Source organism: Sorex araneus, chromosome 1, assembly GCF_027595985.1.
Source record: "Sorex araneus isolate mSorAra2 chromosome 1, mSorAra2.pri, whole genome shotgun sequence".
NCBI classification, from domain to species: domain Eukaryota; kingdom Metazoa; phylum Chordata; class Mammalia; order Eulipotyphla; family Soricidae; genus Sorex; species Sorex araneus.
Window position 1 is genome coordinate 76,055,777 of NC_073302.1, and position 12,464 is coordinate 76,068,240.

Below are 12,464 nucleotides of genomic sequence, written 5' to 3' on the forward strand. Positions count from 1 at the left end.
GCATCCCATATGATCCCCTGAGCACTGCCAGGGGTAATTCCTGAGTGCAGAGCCAGGAGTGACACCTGTGCATTGCCGGGTGTGACCCAAAAAGAAAAAAAAGAAAAAGAAAAAGAAAATATACTTACAGTGTAAATACAAAATTTTATTTACAGGTAAATACAAATGGGAAATTATTAGGGGTATGTCTGCTAGACCTTCTCAGGCATTTTCTCTGCACAGTGAGTTATGAAAATGCAATAACAGCATCTCATCCACTCCGAAGGTAGCATATTACTTTGGATGTATATTACTGTCTTCAGTCATGTACACTTTCTCAACAAAGCTGCAAGAGGCAAATGGCCAAAACAATAACTTCTCATTTTCAGAGATGAAAATATAACAGGTTAACAAAAGGCCAAACCCAAGATTACTCAGCAAGTTGAAAAATAAGGAAATTCTCCTTTAAGAAATGAAGTATAGGGCTAGAGGGAGTTGCCATGCATGTGGCTGACCCAGGTTCAGTCCTGGCACTTTGGTATCTTAATAATAATTTTTTTTTAAATAATACAGCAATACAAGTATCCCATGCAATATGCAATTCACCTCCACTTGGCTGCTTAGAATAGCAATGAACAGGCAATATTTAAACTACATGTGCTTGTGAATCCAATGAAGATGGGAGATACACATTAGGGAACAATATTACAGAGAGTGAAGAGTGGGGCCAAAGAAACAGTACAGCAGAAAAGGCATTTGCCTTGCACACAGTTAACCTGGGTTAGATCCCTGGCACCACATATAGCCTCCAAACTCACCAGAAGTGATCCCTAAGCACCACCAGTGCAGGGAAGGAAAGAAGAAAGGAAGGTAGAAAGGAAGAAAGGAAGAAAGGAAGGGAAGGAGGGAGGGAGGGCGTACAATCCAAATGAATTATGTTATATAAAAAAAAACTGCAGTTCCTCATTTTGAACTTGCATAACAATAAAGAAAGTAGTAAGGGGATAATTCTGGCTCTGCAGACAGGAATCACTCCTGGTGGTGCTGGGTGGACCATATAGGGTGCCAGGGATCAAGCCCAGGTCAGTTGCATATAAAGCAAACACCCTAGCCACTGTACTATCGCCCCAACCCAAGCATGCTTTTTCTTTTTTAGTTCATAACTGCCACGTCCTTTTGTAATCAGTTCATGGCATTAATATTTTTCACTGATATTCTGATAAATCATAATGTTTACACTAAGAATAACCTTTTAATTTTTATTCCCCTCAGAGAAACAAGAAATCTCCTGAATTTGTGCTAACTTAATGCTGTATATTTCTTGAACTTTTCTTGAACTTTTCTCCCTCTCTTCCTATAATATGCCTAGCTAGAATTTTCCGTAATGGTCATCAGAAGCAAAAGCCCTAGTAACAAGCATGGTGCCCCGCAACAGATGGGAAATCCAGTCTTTTAAAATGCTATGTGTAATGTAAAATAATGCTCCAAATTCAGAGTGTGGTGCAGAAAAATATACATACGAATAATCTCTTCTCTCAGAAATATTGATATCAAGTACCTGAGAGACAGTATAGCGGGCTTGACACTTGCCTTGCGTGCAGCCAGCCTGGGTTCGATCCCCAGCACCCCATATGGTCTTCTAAGAACTGTCAGGAGTAATTCCTGAGCACAGACCTTGGAGTAAACCCTGAGTATAGCAGGTATGGCTCAACCACTACAAATTGTCCTCATTCATAAGATGTTACACCTCATAGTCATATTACCTACCTAGATGTTAAGGAAATATTATTCCCCAAGAATACGTTCTAAATATACATGCACACTTACCATCTGGGGCATACTTTGAGGATATTCCTAAAATGACTGCAAGTGCAACAAAAAAGGAGAAACTGGTAATAGCAAAGCAAATGAAAGTATTTTTGTGCCTCTTCCGTTTCCGGCTGTCTCTCTGGGCTTGCTGCTCTTCGGGTGAGAAGGCAAAGGTGGCCCGTGCTTCCTGTCGGATGGAGGTAAACTTGGCTGCGGCTGGGCTTTTTGGAGGAGGAGGGGGGCGCAGCGGAACAACCTTCCCTGGAACATAGCCTGAAGAGCGATGGCTGTTTCCATTCTGAGGCTGCACAAAAGCAGGGGAGTGGCCCCTGGAGCCAGTGGTATACATGATACACAGTCACTGCAAAAAGAAAAAAAAATGTTAAGATTTAGGAAAGTGAAAGTTTTTTTTCACTGTCAAGTTTTTTTTACTGCAGTAAAATAGACCTACCAAAAAAACTCACCATAAACCAGATAGTGGCCTTAAGAACACTGATGCTGTTGTACAACCATCATCATTATCCATTTCTAGAATTTTTTCACCCTCCCAAAGAGAAACTCTATGGCCAGAAAGTAACCATTTCCCATCTCCACACTCCCCAGTCTCTGATAACTGCTGTAAATGCTTTTTGACACCATCACGCTGGGGGTTGGTGTGACTGAGTGATACAGTGGGTGAGGCTTGCACACACTTACACACAGGCCAAACTGGTTCAATCCCGGAGCCCTGCCATGGGTATAGGGAGAAAGGGTCTCCTCATTATTGTTAGTGGGAATGCCAACTGGTCCAATCTTTTTGAAAAACAATATGGGTGTTCCTCAAAAAGCTAAAGATTGAGCTTCCATATCACCCACCAATGCCACATGTGGGAATCTACACTGGGGGCACAAACATACAGGAAAAACACCATCTGCACCTATCTATATGTTCACTGCAATACTATTGCTCACAATAGCCAGAATCTGGAAACAACCCTAGTGCTAAAGAACATATGATTGCTTCAAGAAACTATGGTTTGTCTACACAATAAAATGCTATGCAGCTGTTAGGAAAAATGAAGTTGTGAAATTTGCTTATACATGGATTGGAGAATATCATGCTGAGTGAAATGAGTCAGAAGGAGAGGGATTCAAAAGTAGAGAGAGAGTATGGGGAATATTGTCTGCCACAGAAGCAGGGAGAGGGTGGAAAAGGGGGAGTATACCTGAGATATTGGTGGTGGGGAATGTGCACTAGTGGAGGGATGGGTGTTTGATCATTGTGGGATTATAACCCAAACATGAAAGCTTGTAACTTAGCTCACGGTGATTCAATAAAATTTTTAAATTTTTTTTTAAAAAAGGAGAGGTATAGACTATAATAGGAAAATTATACTCATTTGTGGTGGGATATACATATGTGTGTGTGTGTGTGTGTGTGTGTATGTGTGTAAACAGTATGAGACCAACACCCAAGGACAGTAGAAACAAAGGCTGGAGAACTGGTCCATGGTTGGAAGCCTGCTTCAAATGCTGGGAGAGAAGGCAGCTGGAATAGAGAAGGGACCACCATGACAAAAGAGAGTTGGAAATGATCACTCTGGATAAGATCTGCATGTTGAAACAGGTAAAGGAACAAATATGATAACCTCTCAGTACCTGTATTGCAAACCATAACGCCCCAATGGGGGAGAGACAGAGAAGACAGAGACAGAAAGAGTGACACACACAGAGACAGAGACAGAGAGACACAGAGAAAGAAGGAAAATGCCTGCCATAGAGACAAACTGCAGGGGGGGCGGGGGGCAGGAGGAAAACTGGGAACACTGGAAAACAGTACCCTGGTGGAGGAATGGGTGCTGGAACACTGAATGACTGAAATCCAACCATGATCAGCTTTGTAACTCTCTATCTCATGGTGACTCCCCCCCTCCAAAAAAAAACATTCTTCCTATAAAAGGAAAACTTTAGAAAGACACCTTCTCATCTCTTAGGCAAGACCGAGAAAGGCAACTCTGCCACACAATGTTCTTAATGTGATGCCTGCAAGAAAATAACACGGACTCAATGGCTTCAGAGACCTGATGTTCAACCTCTGCCATTTCTTCCCTCTGTAATAACCAGAGCATCTCCAAGCACCTGACTTCATTCAATACCCTTCTAATAAGTCCCTTTACCTTCTGCCAAAACAATGAGTGAGGCCCTCATTGTAAAGGTACTTTGAAATTACTCTGAACAAATTCATTAAACACACAATGTGGTTATTAGACCAGCCATAAAAATTAGCACTCCCAGCAAATGACCTGGAAATAAATGGGGATGGAAAGGGGATCTAATGAGGCCTCAGTGAGTTCTTTTACAGGGGACAAAGAACAATCCAGAATCAGTGTCTGTCAAAAATACTTGGTTTGAGGGGATTATTTCTGCACAAAAATCAATTATTTACATGAGGCCTTGGCTTCCTGACAAAAGGAAAACAACATGATTCAAGGTGCTGCTAAAGAAAATTGTGACATATGCCAAGCAACAATGGAAACAATGAAGGCAACCCACTGGGACAAATGAGTGCATATAAACAGAGACAGCTTTGTGATCATCTAATAACAAAGAAAGGACTAAACTAGATATTAAGTGCCAGGCTCCTTAGGGCAGGAGGGAATGGTGGCTATAATCTGCTCTGAATGAGAATGGGAATCTCTTGTTTGAAGCTGCAATACTGCATTGTTTCAGGGTGAGAAAGGTTGTTATTACTTAACTGACTGGAAGGCCACTTGTGGAAGATAATGTGTCTCCAGATGTACGTGCAACAAAAGGCAGTTAGAGACTAATCACCATCCCCACCACCCTCCCCACCCCCAGAATAAATTGTGCCTCCACACTTGCAAAAAAAATGGTATCCTCACAGGAAGACCTTAGATGGTCTGTCTGTGACCAATGAACATGGTCAATAAGTTAAAAAGACAAAAACAAAACAAAACAAAATGCCTGGGACTGGAGCAATAACACAGCGGGTAGGGCATTTGCCTTCCACGCAGCCAACCCGGGTTCGATTCCCAGCACCCCATATGGTCCCCTGAGAACTGCCAGGAGTAATTCCTGAATGCATGAGCCAGGATAATCATATAATAACAACTATATAATAATAATAATAATAATATAATAACTCCTGTGCATTGCCGGGTGTGACCCAAAAAGCAAAAAAATAAAAAATAAATAAACCAAGGAAAAAACCCCTCATGGCTGTGTTTCCCTCATAACCTTTTTATAAAACCATCTATTGAACCCATTAGCTCTAGTGACGATGCAAATGCATAAGCACCAATTACGTTCTTTGGTAAATGTACTGCATGAGAAGCATTTAGCTGTGAATAGTATCTCAGGAAGGGAGGGTGCATATAGTTGGTAACTATTCTACTAATACACTTGCCAAAACTTAAAGAGCACAGGCCTAAAACAGGCAATCACGGAAGATTTATATTGAAATTTCAGTAACATTAAAGGAGATCGTGGTTACTGGGTATTTTGCTCTATCAAAAGTCAGAATTTTAAGAAATCCAACATATTTAAAGTTTCTAGACACTGGACTGGAGTAATAAATAGCACAGAGGGTAGGGTGTTTTCCTTGCATGCAGCAGCCCGGGTTCAATTCCTCTATCCCTCTCGGAGAGTATCCCACCTGCATGGCAGAGCCTGGCAAGCTACCCATGGTGTATTCGATATGCCAAAAACAGTAACAAGTCTCACAATGGAGATGTTACTGGTGACTGCTCAAGCAAATCGATGAACAATGGGACGACAGTGCTACAGTGCTACAGACACTGTGAAATCTCATGCATGAAGTCTTTTCAAGATCTGCATGCAGTTCACAACCTATTCTTCCCTGCGCTCTATTTAAAACTTTTGTTTGGGGGTCAGAGCTATAGTACAGTGGGTAAGGTGCTGGCCTTGCACACAGACAACCTAGGCTTGATCCCTGGCACCACAAAGATCTCCCAAGCATAACCAGGAGTGATCCCAGAGTGCAGAGCCAGTGGTAAACCCTGAGTATCACTGGATGTGACCCCCCCAAACCCTCCCTTTTTTACCTCTTTTTTTGCTTTTTGAAATTTTTCAGTTTAAGTATTTGTCCATCTCCTACTACAGATTAAAAGTAGGAACTCTGTCTTCAGTGACGATCAGAACAGGACGGTCTCATTCATTCATGGAATTTTCACAGACTCTCAGCCATTATAAGCCCTCATAAATGCATGATGGAGCACAGTATCCTACTTTCTCTCTCTCTCTCTCTCTCTCTCTCTCTCTCACACACACACACACACACACACACACACACACCAACAATTTCTCATTTAATCTCTTTTTGACATTTTTGAAGTAGTTCAAAATTTTTCTAATTTTTTTATCAGGTGCCCTAAATTGGGAAAAATTCAGAACATTTACCACTTCAAAGTCAACTCGTTTTGCAAAAGAACACAACCCCCATATGCAATCTAGTGTATGGCTTAGAGATATCATGAACAACTGCAAATCCAAATCCTCAAGATAAAGAGCAGTCAACTATCTAGACCAACCCAATCTTCCGTAATATGTTATAATAATCTTAGCAGCACACTACCAATGCCATAGGCATAACACTGCAGTGGGAAAAAGAAAAAGCCCTCTCCACTTTATGTTATTATATAATTATGCTGACAGCAGGTAAACACTGAACTAAAGGGAGTCTTCTCCACACAGAGCTAGCAGGAGCTCTTTCAGAGGACTCAATGGACTTCCTACCACTAAGATACCAACAAAGAGAAAGTCCTTTTCTGGTGGAAAGATGGGAGGGAGAAGCACAGTGTTTCATTTCAGGCTTAAATTTCAAAGATATCACTGTCACTGTCACTGTCATCCCGTTGCTCATCAATGTGTTCGAGCGGGCACCAGTAACATCTCTCATTGAGACACTTATTGTTACTGTTTTTGGCATATCCAGTACGCACGGGTAGCTTGCCAGGCTCTGCCTCGAGGGCTCGATACTCTCAGTAGCTTGCCAGGCTCTCCGAGAGGGGCGGAGGAATCGAACTCGGGTCGGCCACGTGAAAGGCGAACGCCAACCGCTGTGCTATCACTCCAGCCATAAGGGCTGATAAATGATGAGCTCCATACCTCAATCACACAAAAACTGTTCAGGAAGAAATAAACTGAATTAGGTTAACTTGCTGCCCTTTATTTCCCTGTCTGATCAATATTATCATGAAGACTAATTTATGTGCACATTTTGAAAGATTTTTCAAAAGCAAAACTGAAGGGGGCATTAATTGGCAGAGCACTGGGCCTTGCAAGCCGCAGGCTGGAGAGACCATAAAATGCATCCTCAGCATCTTCCCACATGCCCTCATGGAATGCTAGTGCTCTCCTGTTCAGGATCCCTAACATGTGGAGTGGGATCCCAGAAAGCATGTGAGTAAAGCACGGTGACCATCTTACGTGACCAACACACCCAAGTAGAGGTGATAGATGTGATCTCTAGACATCACTGGGAAATAATTTTTTCTTAAGTCAGAAGAGTCTGAGCTGGAGAAACAGTACTGCAGCTTGCCTTGCAGGTGGCCAATCCCAGTTTGATCCCTGGCACCCCTGATGGCCCCCTGAGCCCCACCAGAAGTGATAGCTGGAGAGATAGCACAGTGGGGGTAGGGCACTTGTTTTTACACAAAATTGACCCAGGTTCCATCCCTGGCACATAGAGTTTCCTGAGAGCACAGATGGTCCCCTGAGCATAGAGCCAGGAGTGAGCCCTGAGCTTATTGGGGTATGGCCCAAAACAACAACAAAAGAAGTAATCTTTAAGCACAGAGCCAGGAATAAACCCTGAGCACAGCTGGGTGTGCCCCCCAAAAAAACAAAACAAAAGTCTGGCAGGAACAGGGGATAGGGGAGATATTCTTTTCTGTGTGTCTGTTAGAAACATACCGTTTATTATATATTCTATTTCTAGAACACATAGGATAAAACCCTACTCTTTAGGAGTCAGGGGGGAAGGGACTGCAAAGTAATTCCACATAAATGCCACATCGATACATAGCGCAATTTGGATGAAAACAGTTATAACTGTTTGGTGGCAAAGTGAAATTTACTTTTACTCATCAGTTCAGTTCTGTATAAGCAAATTCCAAGGAACTGAACACTCTAAGAACTCACCAGAACAGCACCTTCACAGGACCACACAAGACACTTTTTCCATAATGACTGTGTACTTGACATTGCCCTATTGTCTTCCTTTCTTTCATTCCATCAAGAGGAGTCTCCCCAGTGATTGGCATGTTTCCAGGAAATTAGACACTCTGCAGTTAGTTTACTTAGAGTGATCCTAGCTCACTCTTATTAGATTGATGGTACCCTTAATTATAAACCTCAGGGACTGGAAAACTTCCATGCATGCCTTTTGTTCCCAATTGGTCAACATAAACACATACAATGAATGATAGTTCTAAAAGCTGAGCTATTAGAATATAAACACAGCAAAGGACAGCAGACTTCTAGTACCATATATTGTTCACATAATCTCCTGCCTCAAAAGAAAATTCCCCCAACATTAGCTAACTCTATTAAAATAACCTAGAGAAATTACAAGGAATATTGTAAACATAAATAAAGTGCAGAAAAGAAAAATTTACTAAAATCTTTTTTTTTTTTTGCCATTAAGCACTTGCTGCAACATTATGTAAACTCAGGAGACATTTTTTTTTTCCTGTTCAGAAATCACTTTTCAATTGTTATTCTGTCTTTGCTAGAAAGTAGAGTCAGGAAATAGGAAAATTCCTGGAAGATTAAAAATACTAATAGTTTGCTTACACTGACAAATAACAAAACTGTAAATGCTTATGGGTCTGTATTTAAGGAACTCAAATTTGCAAATGGGCTCAATTCCATCAGTACAGATCTTTTCCTGGCAAATTACCCTGGCAAATTATCCTGTTAAAATATCAATTCCTCAAAATAAAGAGTATTTGTATGATTTAATGCCCAGGGCTAACCAAGTAAACATTTCCCCCATTTCCCTTTAGTATTTTAATATTTTTTTATTCATTCTTATAATCCTCTTACACATGCAAAGAGCAAGTACTAGCTGTCTGTTTTATTCTGGTCACCAAATGTATACATGAATCCTGACTTTCCTCAATTCTTTTACACAGATCCATGAAAGGCAAAACTTGACCCTTACCCCAAGATGGCTGACAAAGCCAAAGGCTTCAGAACATTGTCTCAGCCATGGAAGAAAGAGAAACAAAAGGGGCGATAGAGCTCCAGAAAAACATGCGTACAACAGATGACCAACACTAGCACCCAACACCCCTTTGCCCAGGGAAATACTGAGACTGAAATAGAGCAAAGGGACTCTGGATGTAAACAACTAAGAGGAAAATAACTGAAGATTAGAAACTGCCAGATGATGTTTCAACCGAAAAAAAGAACCGATAAAGAATGAGAATGGTTCACCTACCCGTAGTCCTTCCTCCACCACTCCTCTCCTAGGCTTCCTTTGTTCCAATGATAATGCCCTGGATTCCCTCTGCTCCTTAATTCTTCAATAAACCATTCCTTTTGCCCCGCCCTCCAAACTCCTCCTGACCCCTTCACCTTCCCCACAGGCAGGGGAGCACTTGCAGAGGGACACCCAATCTGTGGCCAGTGACTGATGGCCATGCAGAGGCAGACAATGGCAGCGGCTGGCCTGTCACCAGCCTGGGCCTTGCAGCTGGCCCTTGAAAGAAAGAAGCCAAACCAGAGTCTGACCTGCGGGAAGCTGATTTAATGAAGGTCCCAGAGGAGGGCCAGACCCAGCTGTAGGCTGCTTTCCCGGCCAAGCACCAGCAACAAAGCTTTCAAAAGAGAGACAGTCCAGAAACGTCTGTGGGTAAAAAGCTGAAAGGTGGGGAAAAGGAAAAAGACAAGCAATGTGAATGATAAATAGGCACAGAGAGACCAAAACTTCATCATCTACAGATACAGAAATGTCCCACTATAACAATAGGAAACATGCCATGTCTTGACACACATTACAAACTAAAATACTCCAGATGAATCATAAGAAAGGCAAGCTGATGGGATCCAAGGCTATTCATTTCAGCATAAAAGCAAGGCTTCTTTCAGTGGCAGGACCAGAACCCAAAAGAACTTTTTCTTTTACGTAGAATGCAGCCTATTTTTAATATGATTTTGACCACCGAATAAAAGCCTTGACAAACCAGGAATACACTTAGTTTTAAGCTTTCCTTACAAAACAGGGACTCTTAGACAATAGGAGTCAGCCAGTAATGCAAAGAAACACCACCACCACCACCACCACACACACACACACACACACACACACACACACACACACACACACAATTCAGGAGCTCCATGTCTGACACAGGAGGTCACCAAAATGACATGAATAAGCAACTGCAACAAACTCCAGGGCAAAGACACTGAGATGGCGGGTCTAAAGAGGCAATCACCTGAGCTTAATAAATAACTATAAACAGAACAATCTTTATGCATGAATCTTGTCCCAGATTTACTTACCCAGAAACATACCATCAGGCACTAAGAGCTTACCAACTTCTGTATAAAATCTATCCATGAACCCATCCTTAAGATGATGACACAGCCGGGCTGGAGCAATTATACAGCGGGTAGGGCGTTTGCCTTACATGTAGTGGGCACGGGTTTGATTCCCCAGCATCCCATATGGTCCCAAGCCCTGCCAAGAAAGCTTACTGAGTGCAGAGACAGAATGAACCCCTGAGCACAGCTGGGTGTGCCACCCTCAAAAAAGAAAATGACAACACACCCCCTAACAAGTCCAATGTGGGTGTGCTGAGGATAGGAAATGGTCTCATGCAAGTCAGTAAAGAACTGCCTGCTGGTGAGTTAGCGGCCACGTACAAAACAGAGTCCCTCTGCTCTATGGCTGAGACCAATATTTACCAAAGGGACCCTATGACACCTGAGTCAACCCTTTAGGTTCATCTAAGGCAGAACCTCTAATGGTTGAGCAACCACTCAGCACTAGGGTGCTGGCATATCTGAACAAAGATAGAATAGAGCCCAGAGCAGCATGTATGCTGAGCTCACAAGTCACAAGCATAATCAGGAAGCAGCCTTAAAAGAGAGTGCCAGTCAAACAGCCTGGTAATCAGGCAGCTGGGAGAAGCAATACATTAGCTGAGCAGAGACTGTGAAAGGTGGCCATATGGTAAGGTCGAGCCCTGTCTAAATCAGCACAGGCTCTCGGGAAAGCAGCAATGAACAGCAATCAAAAGTATCGGGATGGGATAGAGAGCCCAAAGGGCTGGAGAGCAGGTATGCACTGCATGCAGGAGCCCCCAGTCTGAGTCCTGTCATCACAGGTTCCCCCAAGCACCAGAGCAGCCTGACTGTTGCCAGGTTGCACCTCCCTTGGCCCCAAGAACAGCCAACCAAAATGTATCACTAACCATGCTGAAATGAGGAAGATTCATCTTCAGGTGTTTGTGCCTGTAGCTTCAGTAGCATCTTACTTCTTTTTAAACTCTCAGGTCCTCAGCATCAGAACCTGGCATCACTTCTTCATTTTTTCCTGAGTATGCCAAAGGAATGACTACCAGTAAACAATTTTTGTAACCAACTAAAGGCATAGCTTTTATTTGAAATAAGAGTATTTAACAGTCTTGGGGCTGGAGTGATAGCACAGCGGGTAGGGCACTTGCCTTGCACACAGCCGACCCGGGTTCGATTCCCAGAATCCCATATGGTCCCCTGAGCACTGCCAGGGGTAATTCCTGAGTGCAGAGCCAGGAGTAATCCTTGTGCATCGCCGGGTGTGACCCATAAAAGCAAAAATAAATAAATAAATAAGTAAAAGAGTATTTAACAGTCTTTATAAAATTAGCTTTCCAGTGAGAGTGCTAGCGGTATCCCCCCAAAAAAATATTTGCACACCTTAAACATGTCAATTGTATCTCAACAAAATAGGAAAAACTGTAATTCCAAAAGAAAAAAACTACAATGTTACATATTTTTTATCCCAATTTGAAAATGACTCACTTTTCTCATTCTTTCTGAAACAAGAATCAGTGCTAAACTTAATCTTTCCAACACCTAAACTGCTAATCACATTTTCCAAGTCCATTGTACAGGAAAATACAGTTCATTCTTCAGCGAAGAATCACCACTAGCGGCACCCATAAGGATAACAAAAAGGTTTGCGGTCTCCAGTGCAACCAATAATTAGGTAAGAACACCCAAACAGGTGAATAATTTCACTGTTTGGAGGGTATGGAAAATGAGACATGACAAAGACTTTTAGTTTGTAGCGGATATTCATAGGTCTTCAACATTCTATCAATGTCAAGAGTCAATGGCAGCAATGCTTTTCTTGAAGACCCTATATGGCTTATCTTCAACTACAGTCCTGGCAGGGAATAATAATTCAATCCCACTTTGTATGCAACATTAAAGCCATTTAAAAAAAAAAAAACCTATATGAAGATGAAGACTGCCTCAACTCTCCCAAGGAAACTTTTCATAATTTTCCATGACTTTCCTAAAACCTCATCAAATGTTGCCAAGTTCTTAGTAGCTAATGTGGAATGGAGCTCTGCAAAATGAAATGCCCTAGTCTATCACTTGCCACCCTGCAACAAAAAGAAACATCTTGATACAAGCAAGCTAAATGACACTTACAA

The 12,464-nt window shown here is 42.1% G+C and overlaps 1 protein-coding gene across 2 annotated transcripts in view; it reads right to left on the reverse strand.

Moving 5' to 3' along the window:
• CEMIP2 (cell migration inducing hyaluronidase 2) overlaps window positions 1-12,464 on the reverse strand; it is an 88,835-nt gene that overhangs the window by 68,847 nt on the left and 7,524 nt on the right. For both annotated transcript variants that reach the window (XR_008631242.1, XM_004600113.2), the window contains exon 2: window positions 1,807-2,149. Coding sequence is in view for 1 of the 2 variants with exons in the window: in XM_004600113.2 (XP_004600170.2) it covers window positions 1,807-2,137 (331 nt within the window). In the remaining variant the exon portion in view is untranslated. The remainder of the gene's footprint in view (window positions 1-1,806; window positions 2,150-12,464) is intronic.